The 21,773-nt window shown below is 38.1% G+C and overlaps 2 protein-coding genes across 12 annotated transcripts in view; both read left to right on the forward strand.

The window, feature by feature from the left end:
* Positions 1–20,609, forward strand: part of LOC121398121 (up-regulator of cell proliferation-like) — a 48,069-nt gene extending 27,460 nt beyond the window's left edge. The window contains exons 2-3 of the mRNA XM_041576753.1: positions 8,453–8,512; positions 15,422–20,609. Coding sequence (XP_041432687.1) covers positions 8,453–8,512; positions 15,422–20,013 — 4,652 coding nt within the window. The 3' untranslated portion in view covers positions 20,014–20,609. The remainder of the gene's footprint in view (positions 1–8,452; positions 8,513–15,421) is intronic.
* LOC108705602 overlaps positions 1–21,773 on the forward strand; it is a 411,717-nt gene that overhangs the window by 208,707 nt on the left and 181,237 nt on the right. The gene's annotated exons all lie outside the window — the stretch shown is intronic.

The following is a 21,773-nucleotide window of genomic DNA, read 5'->3' on the forward strand; positions in this document are numbered from 1 at the left end:
GATTCTAGAGCTGGCTTTAATAACCAAATACAAATGCATATGTTATACATTTATGGGCCTATCACTGCATAAGGCAGTAACCAAACTGACTGTATATGTGGAAACATTTCAGTGATTCTAGAGCTGGCTTGAATAATCAAATACAAAGGCATATGTTCTACATTTATGGGTCTATCACTGCATTTTCTAGTAATCAAACTGACTGTATATGTGGAAACATTTCAGTGATTTTAGAACTGACTTTAATAACCAAATACAAATGCATATGTTATACATTTATGGGCCGGTCACTGCATAAGGCAGTAACCAATCTGACTGTATATGTGAAACATTTCGGTGATTCTAGAGCTAGCTTGAATAACCAAATATAAATGCATATGTTATACATTTCTGGGCCTGTCACTGCATTATGTGGTAACCAAACTGACTGCATATGTGGAAACTTTTTAGTGGTTCCAGAGCTGGTTTTAATAACCAAATATGAATGTACATGTTAGACATTTTTGGTATAGGCACTTTTTAATATTACACCAAACTGAATGTAGACGGGGTAACATCAGTGGTTCGGAGCTGGCTATAATAACCACATACTAATGCACATGTCATACATTAATTGGGCCAGCCACTGGTCACTACTATAACCTTACTGTATGTATATGCTTAAACATTTCAGTGGCTTTGGTGCTTACTAAGGTTATAACTAAAGTAAATGTACATGCTATACATCTCTCTGGTTTGGACACCAATCAATAGAACAACCAAACTGAAGGTAAATGTTAAACTGATGAGTAATGGGTGTGGTAAGGTTCTAGGCATTTCCGGAGGGTGCCTATATAACCTTCAGGTTTGTATGTAAGCATGGTAACACAAGTTAAGGCTCCAGTATCCCTGGGTCATGTCTGTTTCAAGTAACTTTGATTTAGGTTATAAGCATGGATTACTCTTGCAAATAAGCCAATAGGGTAACGTATGCTTGCTGATAACAGCAGCCAAGACTGACTTAAAGGCACTAGCCAAGTCAGATATAGGTATTATGAACTTAATTAAGTACGTCAGCTGTGTTGCAGATAAGTATTATACCCTTATTTACAGCAGTCCATAAGGGCTTAGGGGACTGTGTCCCGGTAAGTATGCCACAATCGGTATATGGGTTACAGATACAGTAAAGGTGGTAACTGATGTAGACATGTATCTTGTCTAAATGGATTGGCTAAGGCCAATTCTGATTCATATAAATGCTATGTAATATATAGGATTATGCACCGTTACAAAGATGGTGTGAGAGTAGTGGCCAATTCTGGTTTAAAGGTATACGACTATACTGCATATGGGTGTTATGCAATAGTCAAACAGCAGGTAGATATTATACAATGGCTGTATTATAACATGAACTTGTAGACCACAACTTTTGAAGTCGACGTGGTCCATATATTTGCTTACATTCAACTATAGGCTGTTGGAATAGTTATCAGTCTTAAGGATCTCACTAATTAGAATCTAGGTTTTACGACTGGACTTTTTCCTGCTGATTAAGAAAATAAGATAAATACGTATCCTGCTTCTGCGATAGGATTGGCCTGGGGCTAAATGGACGTAGACATGTATACAGTCATATATTCATTTAACAAGGATTCTAATATCGCCACAGCTGGATATCAGGCAAGATAAGTGTTCTGTATATTCCAATGATAAATCAAGGTCTATTTATAAAACTAGTATGATATTCATCAGGATCTCTTTCTTGGTTACAGGGGTGCAACTTATCTGGTCTCAGTCTGGAAGACAGTGGGTGCATCAGTCAGTGCAAATGTTTGGTTAAATCACATACTGTATACTGTATTCACTACTGCCACAGGGTTTTAGAGCTTTGCAATGAGGTATTTTATAATACAGACCTATTTAGTTTGTCTCCAATACAATAGGGGTCAGCTCTCGGACTATATATTCATGGGACATATTATATTAATGGGTACCATATAAAGCTGGCTGTAAAATTAGGTATTCTCCATCAATTCAGTTATAGCTAAAAGTTTTGATCCACAGGTTCGTTATAACAGGCTATTCTGTAATGTTAATCCATATGGTGGACAGGAAGCATGCAATCTTGGCATGCTGGTTTTTCTAAAGGTCTATGTTACTCTGGGTTTAGCCTTTTACACCACCATAGACTGGCCTGGCTAGTTGAGGTAAGTATCAGAGGGCTTAACATCAAGCTATAAAAAGGGTCTTATACACTTTATCCTTTTAGACCAAGGCTGCAGTATCAGCCTTAGGCAAGGTCCTGGTTATTGCATCTCTTGCCAACAGGCTTGGACATGCTAGTATGGTTAGTAGGGGAGTTCCATTGCAGAATAATAGGTAAATAATTATATCTCCATACCTAGATTAATTTTAATCTTGAACACTTAAGGATGGTACTGTCCATGTCCAGGGATTTGAGAATAACCAATCTCTAGCAGTATTGTTGGTTGTAATACTTCCTTGAGTCATTCAAATTTCTTCCTACATGGTAAACTCATGGGAGCAGGCCATACAGATTGTTTATAGGCCCAATCTATGGGGTACAATAACTCCAGCTATGTACAGGTCACATCTGTGAAGGCTCGAGGACTGTATCATAGCAAGGTTATGCATATCTGCAGGCATTTCTTTTACCTGGTCTACTCCAGGGCACGCTGATCTTTAATACTATCCAGTCTTGTTTGGTGTTGGATCATGAGCTAAAGATAAAAAACAATTTCAATCTGTACAGACTGCAGAATGCTTCTAGATACCTCACAGGGCAGGTAAGGTATTCCCACATTGGCAGCACTCCTTCTCCATAAGTCATTCTATGGACCTCTCATTGAGAGGTGTATTGGTTATGGTCTAGAATAAATACAGGTTCCTTAGTATTAAAGAGCCGGGGAACTACACTAGGTGATGCCATGTACCGGTAGTGTCATACAGAGCGGGGTCATGTAGAATACTAGTGATGGTATTTTTCCTTCCCCCTACTAAATCCTCTTTTGCAGGTACCATGCTTTTGAGCCATTTCCAAGAGTCCTCTTGTGGATGTTATGCGGTTGGAATAAACGTGCTGGTATGTAGTAGGAGTAAGACTATGTAGAAGTGTTACTCTGGGTTCCTATCCGCTTCTATTTAATTAAGAGAGAGTTCTCTCTTTTTAAATGTAATTGTCATGCTGGTTTCACACTCGGTATCATTACTTTGGTGTGGGTTCCTTTAAGGAGTACTATTTCCTTTATTCTCTTCCAGTCCATTTCCTCTGAAAATAGAGTTCACAGATTTCCACAAGGTGATTTTGGTCCACCTTTGGGGGTTTCATTCTTCTGAGTTTTATCTGGTATAGATTATACTCGGCCACTTCCTTATGTGTAACAAATTCCCTCCCATTGGGATATTAGCTTGCTAAGTCCCGGTAAGTATGACATGGAGTGTCCAGGAAAAGGAAGATTGTATCATACTTACCGTGATCTTCCTTTCCTGGACACTCCATGTCAGGTTTCCCATCCCTTTTTCGGTAGTTTCTAGAAGCTTATTACGAGACACCGGACTGGGGGGTGGGGTTGGGCTTTTAAAGCTTTGGGGAGGGTCCTTCTGATGGGAGCACTGGGGCGGGGCTATCCCGGTAAGTATGACATGGAGTGTCCAGGAAAGGAAGATCACGGTAAGTATGATACAATCTTCCCTTATCACCCTGTCGTTAGTGGGCAAATTGGGTTAAGAAGAGAGGGGGGATACCTCTTCCCACCTTGGTCTCATCAATACTGAGCTGTATATTTGGCAGAAGCAAAAGGTCTCTGTGCTCTAAAACAGGGTGGAGAGACCTGTAATAATTTGCACACAGGTGGATTGTGCCTTTGTTGCACTTTGTACCTTGTATTCAGCTTCACAAATAACCCCATAGAGACTCAGTTACCGACCTTTGCAAAGCATATAGTTACACGGTTAATTTAAAGTGACATAATTCTAAGGTCAACTCCTCCATATTACCCATATATCCATATCCATATCCACCAATTATTCTCAGACCAGCACTCCCTATTGTAAAAATTTAATTATTTATTGTTACATAGTATCTATGCCCGACATTTCGGTCCCTATTTCAGGGATTCATCCTTTTTATCCTTGAAAAAGGTCCCAATAGGGACCAAAACAGGGCCGCCATTAGAAATCACGGGGCCCCGTACAACAAAATTTTTGGGGCCCCCTGGGCCCCGCCCACACTGACGACCAAGCTCCACCCCATATGCCGCCCACTCCACATCGCAGTTAAAAGACCACACAGACATCAGCGCTAAAAAAGTAACCCCCCCACACAAGTTATAAAAAGCTATTGATTGTCAGGGCCCCCTTATAAAAAATTGGGGCCCCAAAAAAAAAAAAAGTAAAAAAAAAAAGTTTTTTTAAAAAAACATTGGTGGCAGGGGCCCCCTTATAAGTTAAAAAAAACTTGGGGCCCCAACAAAAAATAAATGTAAAAAAAAAACATTTGTGGCAGGGGCCTCCTTATAAGTTAAAAACAAATTGGGGCCCCAAAAAAAAAATTAAAAAAAAGTTTTTTGGAAAAAAAAAAAGTGGCAGGGGCCCCCTTACAAGTTAAAAAAATTTGGGGCCCCAAAAAAATTTTTTTTTACATTTTATTTTTTAAAAAAAAAAAAATGGTGGCAGGGGCCCCCTTATAAGTTAAAAACAAATTGGGGCCCCAAAAAAATTGAAAAAAAAAAAAAGTTTTTTGAAAAAAAAAGTGTCAGGGGCCCCCTTACAAGTTAAAAAAAATTGGGGCCCCCAAAATTATTATTTTTTTTAAAAAAAAAAAACATTGGTGGCAAGGGGCCCCTTACAAGTTAAAAAAAAATTGGGGCCCCAAAAAAAAATGTTTTACAAAAAGATTGGTGGCAGGGGCCTATAGAATATTAAAATAATACATTGGTGGCCAGGGGATTAAAAAAAAAAAAATACACAAACTGGTGTTCAGTAGAATTGAACTCATGGCTTCAGTACTTCAACTTCGCCTCCTTTCATGACTTCGGGTCTTTGCGCCGCTTCAGGACTTCGGCTTTGGCTGTTTTCGTGACTTCGGGTCTTTTCGGCGCTTCGTGACTTCGGGTCTTTTCAGCGCTTCGGGACTTCGGCTTTTTCCGTGACTTCGGGTCTTTTCGCCGCATCGGCTTCGGCACTTCCGCATTCGGCAACGCAGAGGGAGGACGTGCGGCTCGGGCGCTCGTAATGGGGGCCCGGATCTTCAAAAAATGCAGCGCTGCCGGGCCCCCCTTCATGCCCGGGCCTGGTACGCTTGTCCCCCCTGTCCCCCCCTGATGGCGGCCCTGGACCAAAACGTCGGGCATAGATACTATGTAGCAATAATTACATTTTTACAACAGGGAGTGCTGGTCTGAGAATAATTGGTGGATATGGATATGGATATATGGGTAATATGGAGGAGTTGACCTTAGAATTATGTCACTTTAAATTAACCGTGTAACTATATGCTGTAACTCAGTGTTATATAATACAATAGGACACCCCTGTCATTCACCCTGGTTAGTTTAAGCTTTCTACATGCAGGTATTGCATTTAGGATCATAAATGCAATACCTGCATGTAGAAAGCTTAAACTAACCAGGGTGAATGACAGGGGTGTCCTATTGTATTATATAACACTGAGTTACGGCGTGGTCATGACATCGGCGGCGCCAATAGGAGGGAGGCACACGTACTCCAGGAGGTCCTCGCGATAGGTGTAGGGGGAGCGTGTGAGCGTGTGCGATCAAGTGGTAAGATCCCGCGATAACTCAGCCACGTGACGTAGGACGCGGAAGTAACTTAAACCACGCGTCTGAGGGAACATTTTCATTACGCCTTGACAAAGCAAACATTGCGAAACGCGCGTCGGCGTTCTTTTCCTTGATCTTTGGCTATTTTAATTATATTTAAAAACCTTGGCTAAAACAATCTCTGTTGGGGGTGGTGGAGATAATCCTTGCTCGGTTCAGATCCTTCTCCTTCTCTGCATACTAAACTCCCAGGAGACCGTGGAATTGTGGTTTTATAGGGTATATTAGCCTCTTAAACCAGCTTAGGGCTCAGTTAACTACGAGGCCACAGTCCCGGTTACTCTGCCTTCTCCATCTTTGTGGTGTCCCAGGGATAGAAAAAAATTCAGGTAGTAGTTTTGGGACAACTCCACCTCCTCTTATTTTACTTTCCTCCTTTTTTCATGAATTTGAGCATTGATTTTAGTTTTTATCCTATCAAAGGGCAGTCTATTTATTTCAATCAATTTAATCTTACTATTCACGTATGAGTATTAACTTATACAGCACTGTAGCACTTTATATTTAATGAATTAAACTTCTTAACTTAGTAATTTTTTTATACAAATCAATTTAATTTATAAGATTATAAACAATTCATGTAGAAATCGGTGATCAATTGGGGTAGCACCTAATCAATTGGCACAATACTATTGATTATATTGGTAGGGTATAAATCTGTGTGAAGGGGTTCCGTCCGAATTTATGGTTTATGGTAATATAGATCCTTTGGATTTCAGAGCTCTTTATAATTAACATATTGCACAGCACTTTATCATTTATTACTAAGTGATATATTCAATTTTATGCACTAATTAGTGGTGTTTATCGAAGTGCTTACAACTTAACTGACATTTAATAAGTGTGTTAAAATTACATTGTGACTGCCTTAGTCTAACTGATCAAGTGGGGGTTCTTTTCTATCCTTCCTGATATTGTGAAATCTTGAGATAGGTGTAACGATGGACATTATTGTAAAGCAGGAAATAAAGCAATGTTGTATATTTCTCATTTGTGTTAAGGGCTAACACAAACAATGGCACTTCCCTAGGACTAAGAGGGAGGAGTTGCCACATTGTAAGTCAGCTAACTGTATGGTGTAGAATAAAAAAGGTTGAGCTCTATAAGAATGGAGCCTGATGTGGCTAAGAGCTGAAATTGAGATCTGAGAGGTAAAGCTCAATGTCTGGAGAGACTACTCTCAAGAGTATGGAAAACAATACCCCAGACTTAAGCAATAGATAGTTTATATCCTATTAAGTGACATATTAAAGATTCTTAACTGATATATATATATATATATCAGTTAAGAATCTTTTGTGACCTGTCCCATTATTGCTCTCAGCTTAGACACGAAGAGGGAAACAGGAACAGGAGTGAATCATAAGACAATGGCAAAACAGCAGGAATGCCCTTAACCAAAATGGCCACACAAGCAGGTTACTACAATAAGAATAGCCATATCACCTAAAATGATCATATTTGTGTTTTGCATACTTTTCTTTCACTACAATCATTTTAAGTGCAGCATTATATTTCTCAGCCATTTGTAAGAACTTCCATTTATGAACCTGTAGTGTTTAACAGCAGCTCTTTTAGGAAATGTTTGTTCATGTTTATTACTATGCAGCACAGGGGACATTAGAGGGCGCCTCTATAGCAGGCCAGATAAGTGCGTCCGTTACATGGAGGTTATACATTTGTGAGACAGATTGCTTGTTAAACTGTACAGAATGGAGTTTGTGACATAATGACATCCTTTTGTGCACTAACCAGATTTTGTTTTCATTCTTTAATAGAAATAAGTCTTTTGTAGATTTTTTTTCTCTGTGTATGGTCACAAATACTTATATAACATGAGAGACATTCATTCTGTGTATTACGGATAGTTTTGTATACAGAATGTATTTGGGACAAACGGCACCCCATACAGATTTTCAGATTCAGACTTTTTCCATCCTCGGGGTATAATAAATCTCAAAAAATTTGCATGTTATAGTAAAAAAAACTTGTTTTTTGGCATTTGGACTTTAGTAAATAACCCCCTAAGAGTTAGACACAAACAGTGAAATAAAACTGAATAAGACACCAGTGGAGGCACCTTAGACTTGTTTCAGTCTGTTTCTCAGAGTGACAGGAGCTTACCATTAATGTCTAACAGAGACTAAATACTGGCATTATTGGGTGTTATTAGTGTCATTAGCATAAGCACCATCTATGAAATTCATAGTGCACCCAGCAGAATACTGAACAAGGTAAAAATGATCAGAGTGAAATTTTCGCCTAGTTCCGCCATAAAAATGAGGCCCAATAATTATATGCCATTTTATCGATTATAACTTGTCTTTCATCTGCATAAAATTTGCTGTCATACTGTTATCATTTGTTTAACGTGAAAATCAAATAAAATATTAAAAAAAAAAAAAAAAAACGAGGCCCATAGACTCTAATGGGTGTAAAAAAAAAAAAAAAGTGAAACTGATCAGATTCACCCATCACTAATCAGAGCCAATTGCTCTGATCATAAAGGGACAAAAAAAGTCAACGTGGACCAATACACAGTATAAAAAATATTCATTTGAAGAGTGGTATTGCTAATGAAAATTGAGTGTTGTAATTCTATTGTTATTTAGATAATGTGGATATGAACAGTGTTGATGATCGGAAAGAACAAAATACAGGAACTGACAAAGGTAAGCTCATCTTCCATATTATATTTTTTTTTTAAATAGAGAAACCCTAAAATTCATAAAATGAAAAACCTTTTCTCATAGTATTTACTAATCAGTAACAAATAATGGGAACAGCAATCTGACCCATTTTGCTTCACTGAAATTTTGTGAAATGGCAAAAAATTTGTCAAGCACATTTCATTCAACTGACTTTTTTTGGACAACAATTCTGCGACAATTTTCAAAACATTTTTTTACTGTACATGAGAGTCTATGGTGATCAGGGCCCCCCTATAAGTAAAAAAAAAATTGGTTATCAGGGCCCCCCTAAATGTTAAAAAAAATTGGTGATCAGGGCCCCCTATAAGTTACTTGCAGTATACAACTTTTATGGGGGGTCCTGGCGCCAATGTTTTTTTTTTACTTATAGGGGGGCCCTAGTCACCAATTATTTTTTTTTAACTTATAGGGGGCCCTGATCACCAATTATGTTTTTTAACGTGTAGGGGGGCCCTGATCACCAATTATTTTTTTTTACTTATAGGGGGGCCATGATCACCAATTTTTTTTAACGTGTAGGGGGGCCCTGATCACGAATTATCTTTTTTTAACTTATAGGGGGCCCTGATCACCAATTTTTTTAATGTGTAGGGGGGCCCTGATCACCAATTATTTCTTTTTAACTTATAGGGGGCCCTGATCACCAATCATTTTTTTTAACGTGTAGGGGGCCCTGATCACCAATTATTATTTTTTAACTTATAGGGGGGCCCTGATCACCAATTATTTTTTTACGTGTAGGGGGGCCCTGATCACCATTTATTTGTTTTAACTTATAGGGGGGCCCTAGTCACCAATTATTTTTTTTTAACTTATAGGGGGCCCTGATCACCAATTATGTTTTTTAACGTGTAGGGGGGCCCTGATCACCAATTATTTTTTTTTACTTATAGGGGGGCCATGATCACCAATTTTTTTTAACGTGTAGGGGGGCCCTGATCACGAATTATCTTTTTTTAACTTATAGGGGGCCCTGATCACCAATTTTTTTAATGTGTAGGGGGGCCCTGATCACCAATTATTTCTTTTTAACTTATAGGGGGCCCTGATCACCAATCATTTTTTTTAACGTGTAGGGGGCCCTGATCACCAATTATTATTTTTTAACTTATAGGGGGGCCCTGATCACCAATTATTTTTTTACGTGTAGGGGGGCCCTGATCACCATTTATTTGTTTTAACTTATAGGGGGGCCCTGATCACCAATTATTTTTTTTTAACTTATAGGGCGGCCCTGATCACCAATTATTGTTTTTTTAACTTATAGGGGGGCTCTGATCACCAATTATTTTTTTAATGTGTAGAGGGGCCCTGATCACCATTTTTTTAAAAAAAAAATTATGGGGGGCCCTGGAACCACAATTTTTTTTACTTATAATGGGGCCTGACCATCAATAGTTTTTTATAACTTGTGTGTGGGGGGGGCTACCTTTTTTAGCACTGATGTCTATGTGGTCAATTTTAATAACATTTAAATTGTAGTAACTCATATTCTTGTTACTCAACTACCTTTGTATATGTAAGATACACCCGAGGGATAAAAATGCGCTAATGAAAAAATTCCTCTATGGCCATGTGAGAACTTTTGGTATGTGTCTGTCCCAAGAAAGATGGCCCTCTGTGGTGATGAAACATTACCTAATTATAGAAAAATAGGGGCAGATTTATCAAGGGTCAAATTTTGAGTTGATGGGAGTTTCTAAAAACTCCCATCAACTCAAATAAACTCGAAATTCGAAAAAAAAATGACCAATCAAAATTTATTTAAAAAAATGTAAAATTTAAAAAATGGGTTAAAGGATTGCGCTGCAAATTTAAACCGAATTCAAATCAAATTCGATCAGTTTGATTTGAGTTTTTTTTAAATGTTTTTTTCTCAAAAGTCCACCAATTCGAATAGTCGAATTTGAATGCTTAAAGGGACAGTACATGAAAAATTTAAAAATTCAAGTTCACATTTTTTTAAATTTGAATGAATTTGGACTATTCCCTAGCTAAATTACACTAGATTAAACTTGAAATAGTAGAGTAGTTCCCCAAGATTGACACACTCTAGGACTTCATAATGCAGTTTAGAAAAGTAAATTTATTGTCAAGGTTTCGGTCCCGTTCTGGGCCTTTCTCAAGACATTACAAACAGATAGTGCTCCCCCCATAGTTTAAAAGCCAGAAATGGCTCCAAAAAGGCTTGTGTGACGTCATCAGTGGTGTGAATACAGTGTCCAAAACAAATATAACCATTGATCACCATGAGAGAATACAAAGCCACAGCAGACATGTATATATATTTCACACAGGCTAATGAAAGCCTTCAATCCCATCCAGGAAGCTGCACAACATAATAAAGCTGTCAGAGTGGGGGGTGTTGGTATTTTTATTACTCAGACGTCGTTTATAAAAGCAAAACTCAGAGAAAAGGCTATTCAAATAAGTGAGGTTATTTATTAGACAAAGACAAACAAGACAAGAGTTTTGCCTAGGAAGTTGTCACAATCTCACCACAGCATAGTACTTAAGTGTGACAGGAGAACTTCCCAAAGACACTCTTACAACAAACTTTTATACATTTTTTACAGAACATTTACCATAAGCGCAAAGGGTACAGGGAAATACCATACATGGTCAAAAGCCCTCCTCCTATATTAGAAGGCATGTAAGCTTACTATAGTAAATATTGCAATACCTGTTACATCATTTTATGTTTCCCCCGATTCCAATATACACAAACCATAAAACCTATGTCTTCTAGTTTGAGACAGGTTGGGTGTTTGCAGTTCTGAAGCAACACTTGTGTATCTCACTGTTTGACTTCTGTCTGCAGAGTCTCTTTGGTCAGCATGTCATTGTGCCTTAGGTCTGGCCTTTGTAAGTACAAGGACGAGGGGTCTTGATCTTTAATTTATATTAATAGTCCTAAATACCAGCCATTACCCGTCATGGAATAGGGTGTTCTCATTATTCTATTGTTAATATCATTATTTTATTGTCAGGGGAAAAGGCAGACACATTGTCATAGCAACGCTACTGCATTCCGACTGCATAAGGAAAGTTATGTGCGTAAGTCCGGGGCACGCATTGTCATGGTGATGTGCGCAGTAGCATAACTAGAGGGGGTGCTCACACCCCCTGCTCCCCCGGTAGTTCCACCACTGGATGTGCGGCTTATCTCAGAAGCACGGCAGTGAGAGGATCAAGCAGAGAACCTAGGGAGACACAGTACAGGGATTCAAAAGGCGGTACTGCTCAGTTGTTTAACTCATGAGTGCCCAAATAGTTAGGTTCATTGAATAACATAGCAATACTTCAAAGTTCCAAGGGCTAGTGAATTTTAATAATCCCAGGCTCACATCAATAGAAGTTCATATTGTGAGATAAAGGTGCCCAAATATGTTGGTGCAAATCCCTAGACACTGAATGAGAGATAGTTCAGTCAGAAATAGAGAAAGGCAATAGTATATGAAGCAGTCATCTTTGGGAGATCAACATCAGTACCGAGGTGAGACACATCCTCCCAAGGTTGATGGTTTTGATCATGGTCCCAAGAAGCAGCGGAAACTGTTCATTTTCATTCAGACCCTTTTTAATCTGTATCCAGATTAAAAATCAATCTACTGTCCATCTGGAGTAAAGTTTTATCTCTGTTGCCACCCCGTGGGGCAATAGGGCAGTGATCAATAATCATACATCTTAAGGATGCCAGTGGATGTCCCTGTATAAGAAAATATCTGGCTACAGGTTTATCCGATTTGTTGCGTTCAACAGCGTCTCGAATAGAGCTACGATGATTAGCCATTCGTTCTCTAAACGAGGTGACAGTCTTGCCCACTTAATATAGTCCACATGGGCAAGTAATAAAATAAATGACATATGTAGAGGTGCAGGTCACATTGTGGCATATCTTAAGGCGTTTGCCTGTGTGGGGGTGTGGAAACATATCACCAGTCATCAGACTCCTGCAGGAAATGTGTACAAACTGTTAACGTCCATAGTAACCAATATGCAGTCAGCGGGTAGGTATGGGAGAAGTTTGAGGGTCTTAATGAGGTCACCCGAGTCCTTTACAAACGATAAGGTGGTAATAGACTGTCCAGATATTGTGAAATTGGTTGCAACAGTGATCCCCTAGCCGATATGATAGGGCGACCAGGTGGGGTATTAACGTTCTTGTGGATTTTTGGAAGAGTGTATAGAGTTGGACAGACTGGGTGTTCAACTTTCAAAAAATCCCTTGTGGTGCTTTTTATGTATTTTGACTCATATGCTGAGTCAATAAGTTTATCAATCTCATGTTTGAAAGGAATTGTGGGATCACTGTCCAGCAATCTATATGTGGATCTATCTGAGAGTTGTGACATAATTTCAGCAATATAGTATTTACGGTCAAGGATAACAATAGCACCACCCTTATCTGCAGGACGTATAACTATAGTGGGGTCATTGGCCAAATTCTGTAAGGCATTCTGTTCATATTTAGTAAGGTTGTATCTCAAGGGTTCCCTAGATCTGGACTGATTTAACTCAGTACCAATCATTCGTGTGTAACCCATGATAGACTGATTAGTCGATGTGGGCAAATAAGTGCTTTTCTTGCGAATGTTGTTAGTTATAGTGTCCCCACTGTCGCCAAACTCTTCTTTGAGTTTGAGGATGCGATTAGATTTAAAGATATCCACTGCTGTGTCAAAGGGGCGGGGGAATGTGGTGGGGACAAATGAAAGCCCATGTGATAATAACAGGTGTTTGTGTACCGAGATTGGTCTTTTGTTGAGATTAAAAATTATGTCCTCCTTGGTGGGCGAGGTGGCCTTTTGTGTGTGCCTCTTGTACCCCCCCCGGCGGGTGGGTCCCAGTTTGTTCTGTTTGTTGTAGACCTTGTGTGTACCGGAGAAAAAACCTGATTGGTATTGGTGGACCCCTGTGTGAGGGGTTCACTGTCAGAGCCTGAAGAGGGGTCTAAGCTATCAACCGTAGAAGGGTTATGTAGTTTTTTGCTACGCCAAGACCTGTTGTATGGCCTCCGTGGGTGGTCTAGACCTGAGAGCCAGCCATAAACACGTTTATCACTATAGTCACGTTTAACCTTTTCAAGTTTGTTATTTTTTAATTGCACCAAATGGTCTTGTGTTTATTTATGGCAGCCTCAAGGCTGCTCAACCACGGAGATTCAGTGTTAGTACTCAGAGTGTCCAGGTGTGTGGACTCAAATGCATGAATTTCAAGTTGGTTTAAAGATAACAACCTCCTCTACTACCAAAAGAATGAGGTCAAAAGAGCACTTATTTAGAATGCCGCACCATCAGCGGCAGAATTCTGGGTTATTGCCGACAATGGTCAGGATATTCTTAATCCTAAAACCTCTAGGGATTTGTTTATGGTGATGATAATCAGATCTATTTCACGCTTTTTTAACTGCAACAGTTTATGGTACAGAGAGAGGGGGGAATCTGTACTCACCATGGATTCTTCAAGTGGTGCAAACAAAATCCGAGTTGCTGCTTCATCAGTAAACTTCTCAATATTGGATGCTGCTATTGCCTGCGTAGCTGCTTCCAGAAATTCGGCCATAACAAGCAGGAGAAGAAATTCTGTTCTTGTCAAATGTGTAGTAGACTGTACACCCTGTGTGGTGGCAGAGTCCAGTATCGATCAAATGATAAAATGCGGAGGGTGCTACCAATAGCATTAAGATATATAAAGTTTGTAATGGCTTGAGAAAGGCCCAGAATGGGACCGAAACTTTGACAATAAATTTTATTTTCTTAACTGCATTATGAAGCCCTGGAGTGTGTCAATCTTGGGGAACTACTATCTATACTTTTTTTGATAGCACCCAGGCATGAAGAGAATGCTTAACTGGAGTGCACCACAGCTGGAACTTTATATATATATATATATATATATATATATTATATATATATATATATATATATATATATATATATATATATATATATATATATATATATATATATTATATATATATATATATATATATATATATATATATATGTATGTATATATATATATATATATATATATATATATTACAGTAGGGGGTCATATCAACACTGGACACATTTGGCCATGGGCAGTAAGTCATGTACACTTTGCAAAATAGACAGCCCCCAAAAGGAATTTTTGTTTGAGGAAAGGCTAATGTAAGCCTGAAACATTGCTGTATTTCTTCTAAACAAAGCCCTTCAAATAAAGGAAATAAAAGAAAATTCCTGTTGGGTGCTGTCTATTTTGCAATGTGTTCTTGAATTTTGACTGTTTATGGAGGGTGAGTGCTGACTTCTTATCCTGTAACCAATAAAAGTGTTGCATTCATTGTCCTACTTGCAGCTGGATTTACTGATTGGTTGCTATGGGTAATTGCCCATGGGAAAATCTACCCAGTGTTGATAAGTGAGCCCCAGTAAAAAAAAGCTAAGAAAAGTACAGTTTCTTCAAGATAGAACTTCTTGTTGTTGAAATTTGAACATTTTACTTTGTCCCCCATAATAAATACATCATACTGTTGTATTCTATCATAGGAATATTGATTCCAAGATTTTTAATTCTACCCAGTCTTTCCGTTTGTTTGGTCAAATATTCAATCTTGCTTCTGCATGCAATGCCTGCATGCTACCCATGGAATTTCATTGCATTTGAGTTGTTTTTTAATGTTTTCACGTGATGCAGTTTTTTAAATAGATTTTTATAAGCACACATTCAAGATATTAGCATTTTTTCATTTTTTTGAATTAAGAAAGGACTTGATTTTTAATAAATCAGCTTCTCTGTGTGACTTAATGTTTCTTTGTTCAATATTAGCAAATAAGCATTTGTATTATTTTTGTAATAATATTTTACATTTTTTTTCTACAGACAAAAAACTCATACATAGAGAGTTGTTGAAGAAAATGCACATGGATCAATATGAAACCAAAAATCTAACATTACAAGACTTTCTTCAGGTTGATCGAGAATGTTTGCAGAACATTGGTGATGGGCAGAGAAAGTCTGCAGCCTGGAATTTTATACGTAAAATAATTGCTTTAAATGAAAATGCAAGAAAAAGTGAGGATGAGAGTGAAGATCTTCTGGATGATTCAGATGATGACATTTGTGACTCATCTGATTCTGTTCACCCCCTAGATGTCCTGTGTCTTGTCCTGCATTGCTGTGACAATTTTTTGCAGCAGGAGATTATACTGAAAATGTCCATGTGCCAATTTGCTGTCCCTTTGCTGCTCCCTGATGTTGATGGCCCAGGCTGTACCTTCATGCTTTGGGGAATGAGAGATATTGTAAAAAGATGGAGACCTCAGTCACTAGCTGAAACAAAGGGATTCATACAAGCACATCTTGTTCAGATATCTATGCCAACATTCAGTTTTGTTAGATTGGGTGAAAGTAAATTATCTAAATCTTATATCCTGAATCAAGTTCTCAGCTCAACTCATCCCACTTACGATTTTTTTGTTCATATCTATATGGAAGGTGCTGATGTCACAAGGGAGATATCTGAGGGGCTGACAGAAATATCCTGGTATTTTCCAGCAGGTAAAGGTAATTCAGATATTTTCTCAGAGCCAGCTGCATTTGCAAACCTTCATGGAAACATGGAGGACAACTTGAAGCAGTTTGCATTTCTAACACAGATCTCATCAGCTGTTTTTATTTTTGTGGAAAATATTGATCAGCCTATCTATGACTTTTTATCCCAATATAAAAACTCTAAGACAACCTTTGTCATTATTGTCAAGGCAAACAGTAAAATTGTCAAAAGCACAAATCTCAATAATGTTACTGTACTTCAGTTCAAAAGTAAAACTAGTGAAGCAATAATCACAAAGAAAATTCGAGCAACTGCTGTTGATTTTATTAATAAAGGATGTAATTTCATGAATTTAGAAGATATGGCAGAAATTGCTTCCAAACTAGGAATCTCTGTAGATGAGAATGGGATAGAATGTCAGAATGCAAAGGCAGATGCCAAAGCCATTGCAGAGGAAATAAAAGATGTTGCACAGTACAAGAAGAAAACAATGAAGCTGCAGGGCAATTTATGGAAAAATCTGGCTGAGCTGGAAAAAGAAATGTGTCAAATGAAAAAACAAGGTGATAAACATGGAGAGAGTTACAGAGTGGAACTACAAAAACAATGTGTAGAAAACCGTAAGCAACAGTATCAGTGTGAAATGCCAAATGGCATTAGTAAGTTTATTGATTCAATCAAGAAAAGGAACCATACTGAAAATCACTATTTTTTGAAATGGCTTAGATTTTATCTTGATTTATCTGCCATGAATAACCTCTCTGCTTTACAAGCTGAGTATAAACAAATGTCAAGCAGTCCCAGTATGACTCAGCTGTCTGAGCTTGATCAGAAAATATCAGACAGTTCCCTGGGTATTGAACATTTTTTGAGAGAATTAGGTCAGTTTTATGAGGCAGAACATTTTATGTTGAAGGAAGAAAATGCAAAAAAAAGAAAATTTGCTCAACTGCCAACATATGCCGCTGATCTCTTACTGGGTGGATTCCCATTGGAGCTGATAGATGGAGATGCTTCTAATATCCCACTGCAGTGGCTACAGGATGTACTACATGAACTGGACAATAAAACAGGGAAATGCTGCAGAATGGGGGTAATCACTGTACTGGGGGTGCAGAGCACAGGAAAATCCACCCTTCTAAACACAATGTTTGGACTGCAGTTTCCAGTCTCTAGTGGACGATGCACACGGGGGGCTTTTATGACACTAATGAAAGTAAGAGAAAATTTTCGAGGAGAGCTGGGCTGTGAGTTTATTCTGGTGATTGACACTGAAGGATTGAGAGCTCCAGAATTGACTTCTCTGGAAAACAGCTATGAACATGATAATGAACTTGCAACACTGGTCATTGGGTTGAGTGACATCACAATTGTAAACATGGCCATGGAGAATACAACTGAGATGAAAGATATTTTGCAGATAGTGGTCCATGCATTTCTAAGAATGAAAGAGATTGGAAGGAAACCCAAGTGCTATTTTGTACATCAGAATGTAAGTGAGGTTTCTGCTCATGAAAATAACAGGCGAGACAGAGTCAAACTTCTGGAACATCTGAATGAAATGACCAAAATTGCAGCAAATATGGAGAATAAGACTAAATTTACAGCTTTTTCTGATATTATCATATATGATCCAGAGAAAGACAATTCCTACATTCCTGGCCTCTGGAATGGAGTCCCACCAATGGCATCTGTAAATGTTGCTTACAGTGAAACTATCTGTGAGCTTAAAGCATATTTAATTGAATCTATGAAGAATAAGGGGCACAAAATTGGTGACTTCATGGAGTGGATAGAAAGTCTGTGGAATGCTGTGAAATATGAAAACTTCATTTTCAGCTTTAGAAACAGCTTAGTAGCCAATGCCTACAACCAACTGGCTAAGAAATACTCAGAACTAGAGTGGAAGTTCACTAAGTCAATGCATAATTGGCTAGCAGAGACTGAAACAGTGATCAAGAATCAAAATGCACAGACAGTGGATAGTGAAGCAGCACAATGTAAATGTGCAGCATATGTTATCCTTGGCAATGAGGAGGTGAACATGCAGGCAGAATTAGAGAAATATTTTTCAAGTGAAAACAAAGATGCAAGTCTAATAGAGAGGTACAAAGCCGAATTTTTAACTAGTGCGAGTTGCCTTAGGAAGAAGCTGGAATCATCATCTATTAGCAAATGTGATGAGGCTATTCGCATCCATAAAGAGAACTTAAAGGTAAAAAATATTATCAGTGCATACAAAGAAGTTATTGATAAAAAGGTCGCCAGTCTTGTGATGAAGTTTAGGGAACAAAAATATAAACCTGATGAAAAAATACTTGAAGAAGAATTTGAGGTAATGTGGACAAATATTATAGCAAAGTTAAATGTTACCGCCCTTCCAGAACCTAATGTTGAACTTGAACTTCTTACATTACTGAAAAGAGATATGACATCAAAAGGTTCCTGTATCAATCAAAGACTGAACAACATAAACAAACTTCCAAAGCAGGAAATGTTGCATGTACATGAAAATAAGGTGAAAAGTTTTTATAAAAAAATAACGAAAACAATTTTTGGGAGTAGTGTTTATAGTTCTGACGAACTAGAAGTATTTATTAAGTCCCTTTCAGACATATGTTCTGAGTATATAAAGGGTAAGCTAAAATCAGAATCTGACTATGATGAAACATATGGATTGGAACTACTACATCTGATTAATTTAGTGTGTGATGGAAAGAAAGATTTTCAGATCACATCTGATACTGAGCTGGATCTGAAACTCTTTATTTTGGGTAATGCAGTTGGTGATTTTCAACAGATGCATAAGGAGTTTGTCAAGAAGAATGATCCTCTGATTTGTCTTGGAGAGATGAAACCAAAATATTGTAAGAGTTTTCAGTATCTATTTCTGGAGAAAGATGAAAGCTGGGAGCGAGCAAAACATTTCTGTGATTTCTGGTTGAAACCAGCTCTGATTGAGCAACTAAACCGAAAACTTGGATATGAAATAGTTGATCACATTCTAGAGAACAGTGAATCCAATCATTATAAAACAAGAGGATACTTCCAGTTCACTGTGATGAAAACTCTTCTAGAAAAGAGTAATTTTTCTGACTACTTAGAATACATAAGTGATTATGAAACGTTTGTCAAAAAATGGATAGATAACTGTATTTTAGAAAAATGTGACTTCCACCATCTGCAGTCGATTATTCTTTCTAATATCACAAAGAACGTAAAAAGATTCCTAAATGAGCCAAGGACCTTTCAGTTTCAGAAAGTCTCTGATTTCCTTGAGCACCTTAAGAAAGGACTGAGGACTGATCTAGTGTTATCAGATGATATGGATCTGTTTTGCCTGAAAGATGAGGCAAATATAAAAGTATTTGTTGAAAATCTCGAGAAATCTCTTAGTGACACTGAAGCTGGAATCATATTTGAGATGAAAGCAGTGGACAAGGAAACTATTTTCTCCAATGTTGTGGTAAAACCAGTTGATGAATTTTTTAAGAGAATTTTTGGATGTGGGAAGCAATGTCCTTTCTGTAGAGTTCCCTGTGAGGCTGGTGGAACTGATCATAAAAATCACTTTGCATCTATTCATCGACCTACAGGATTGGGAAAATACAGATCATTTTTCACACAGGCTCTTTGTTATGATATCTGCACCACTAATATATCTGGCGATAAATCATTTATAGATAAAAGTGGGTCTTTACATCTCTATAAAGAATACAGGACAGTTTATGAAGATTGGGATATTCTCCCTGACCGAAGTTTTGAAGCTTCTGATTATTGGAAATTTGTTCTTAAAGAATTTAATGAGCAATTTGCAAAAGAATATGAGGCCAGTCCTGCTGAATATCCCAAGGAATGGAATAGAATAACTAAAGCACAGGCAGAAACATCCCTCAACACTGCCTTTTGTATGAAATGAAATACTTGCTGAAGTACAATATGTAAAAAAAACACTTCACTTTTCAAAGCAGTTCTCTGATGGTGCATCATTTTGTTTAAGGAGTATCAGCCTATGGGTAACATGTAGGCAATTGTAATCACCGGGGATGCCTAATACATTGACACTGCCAATAGGTTTTTCTTTCCTTGTACTTTAAATACAAGGAGGAGATTATTATACAGGGGCTTTAACTGGGTAGACGTGCATAGTGCTTTTCCTTTATGATTTATTATTACAAAGAGGAATGAGTAGGCCATTTCTTTCTATAAAAAAAATCTTTTTATTTAATATTACAGGTTTTGGGCAGTTGGCAATCTTAAGTATTGATACAAAGTCAAGTCGGTGAGGAAAACATGTCTCCATAGCCTTCATCTGTGAAAATGTATCACATGCTAAAAATGTTTCTTCAAATTCCCTTTTTCTTCTACTGGTAGCATAGTTTTCCACCATTGTTCACTATTTCAACATTACTTTAGTCAGAATAAAGCAGGGGGGGTTACCTTTGATATAAATCTGCCTAAGTTCTAAAGTGTCTTGAAATTAAATTTTTAAAATTAAAACACATGTTATCATAACTGGTAAAATAAAAGGCTACTGTGTTTTTTGATGGGTACAATAATTGTATACTGGGGATGTATTTCATAAATAAAAAAATGTCAGTTGACCTTATGAAGCAGAAGGTTTTATCAGAAAGAAGATTAGGGCCCCAAACTACGTGTTTATATACCGCAGGATCGTGATGTAAGTTTATTATAGGAAGCACAGTCTGAGCGCAACTTTGATACTTAAGGTGAGGAGAGGCACTGCCAGGATGATGCGGTGGCTACTGGGTTGAATACTGGTATGCAAGCACCTGTCTAAGGGAGGGAAGTCGGTTGCCTATGTGTCTCCACGCTGTATGGTGCAATAAGGTTATGAGCCATGAGAGTATACTATGTATGGCAATGAAGGAGGCATCCAGCAACTCGCCTAGGCAATGGGGGCGGAGCCTCATCGGTGTACACATGACAAGCGCAATGCGTAAGAGGCGTCCTGCTCACCTAGCCAACAGGGGAGGAGCCTCAGTGGAATAATCACGTCCAGTGCAATAACACGATGACGGCTTGGGGCCCCACAATGATTACAAAGGGGAACTCAACGATTGTAACTGGTAGTGCCTTATGCTTAAAGGGCTACAAGCACTTTATGAGCCTGTTCCTTGACACTCCGGGGGTAAGTGTTTTTAAATGATTATAAACGCTCGGTCTGTTGATAGCACTGGAGAAATGGCCACGGGATGTGCTTACACAGTCGCACAAACAATCAAGCACTATATTTATGACAAGGCACGAATCATGAATATTATAATTACCCACTTATTCATGTGAGTTTATGCTTATCACTTAGATGATTGTTGTAGTATTATAACACTTATTAAGTGTGTTGGTTTGTATATTGAGTATATTGAGTTTGCAACACCCACTAATAACATCATGCAGGCTTGTATGGCGCCATTTTTTACACCTTTAAAATGGGGTCACTGATATGTTGTGTTCACTTTCCTGAAGGCGGCCCGATTGATAGCGCGGAAACGTCAAAATAAATAGTAATTGTTTGTTCACATTACAAAGTACTTGGAGTGCGGTTTGATGGTTTTAGTTTATGCTATCATTTTTAGTCCAGCACCCAGGCATTTTTTGATCAGTTTGTTATAGATATATATATATATACTCAACACTATACAACACAACACCACTCAT

The sequence above is a fragment of the Xenopus laevis genome, chromosome 9_10L (genome assembly GCF_017654675.1).
Source record: "Xenopus laevis strain J_2021 chromosome 9_10L, Xenopus_laevis_v10.1, whole genome shotgun sequence".
NCBI lineage: Eukaryota > Metazoa > Chordata > Amphibia > Anura > Pipidae > Xenopus > Xenopus laevis.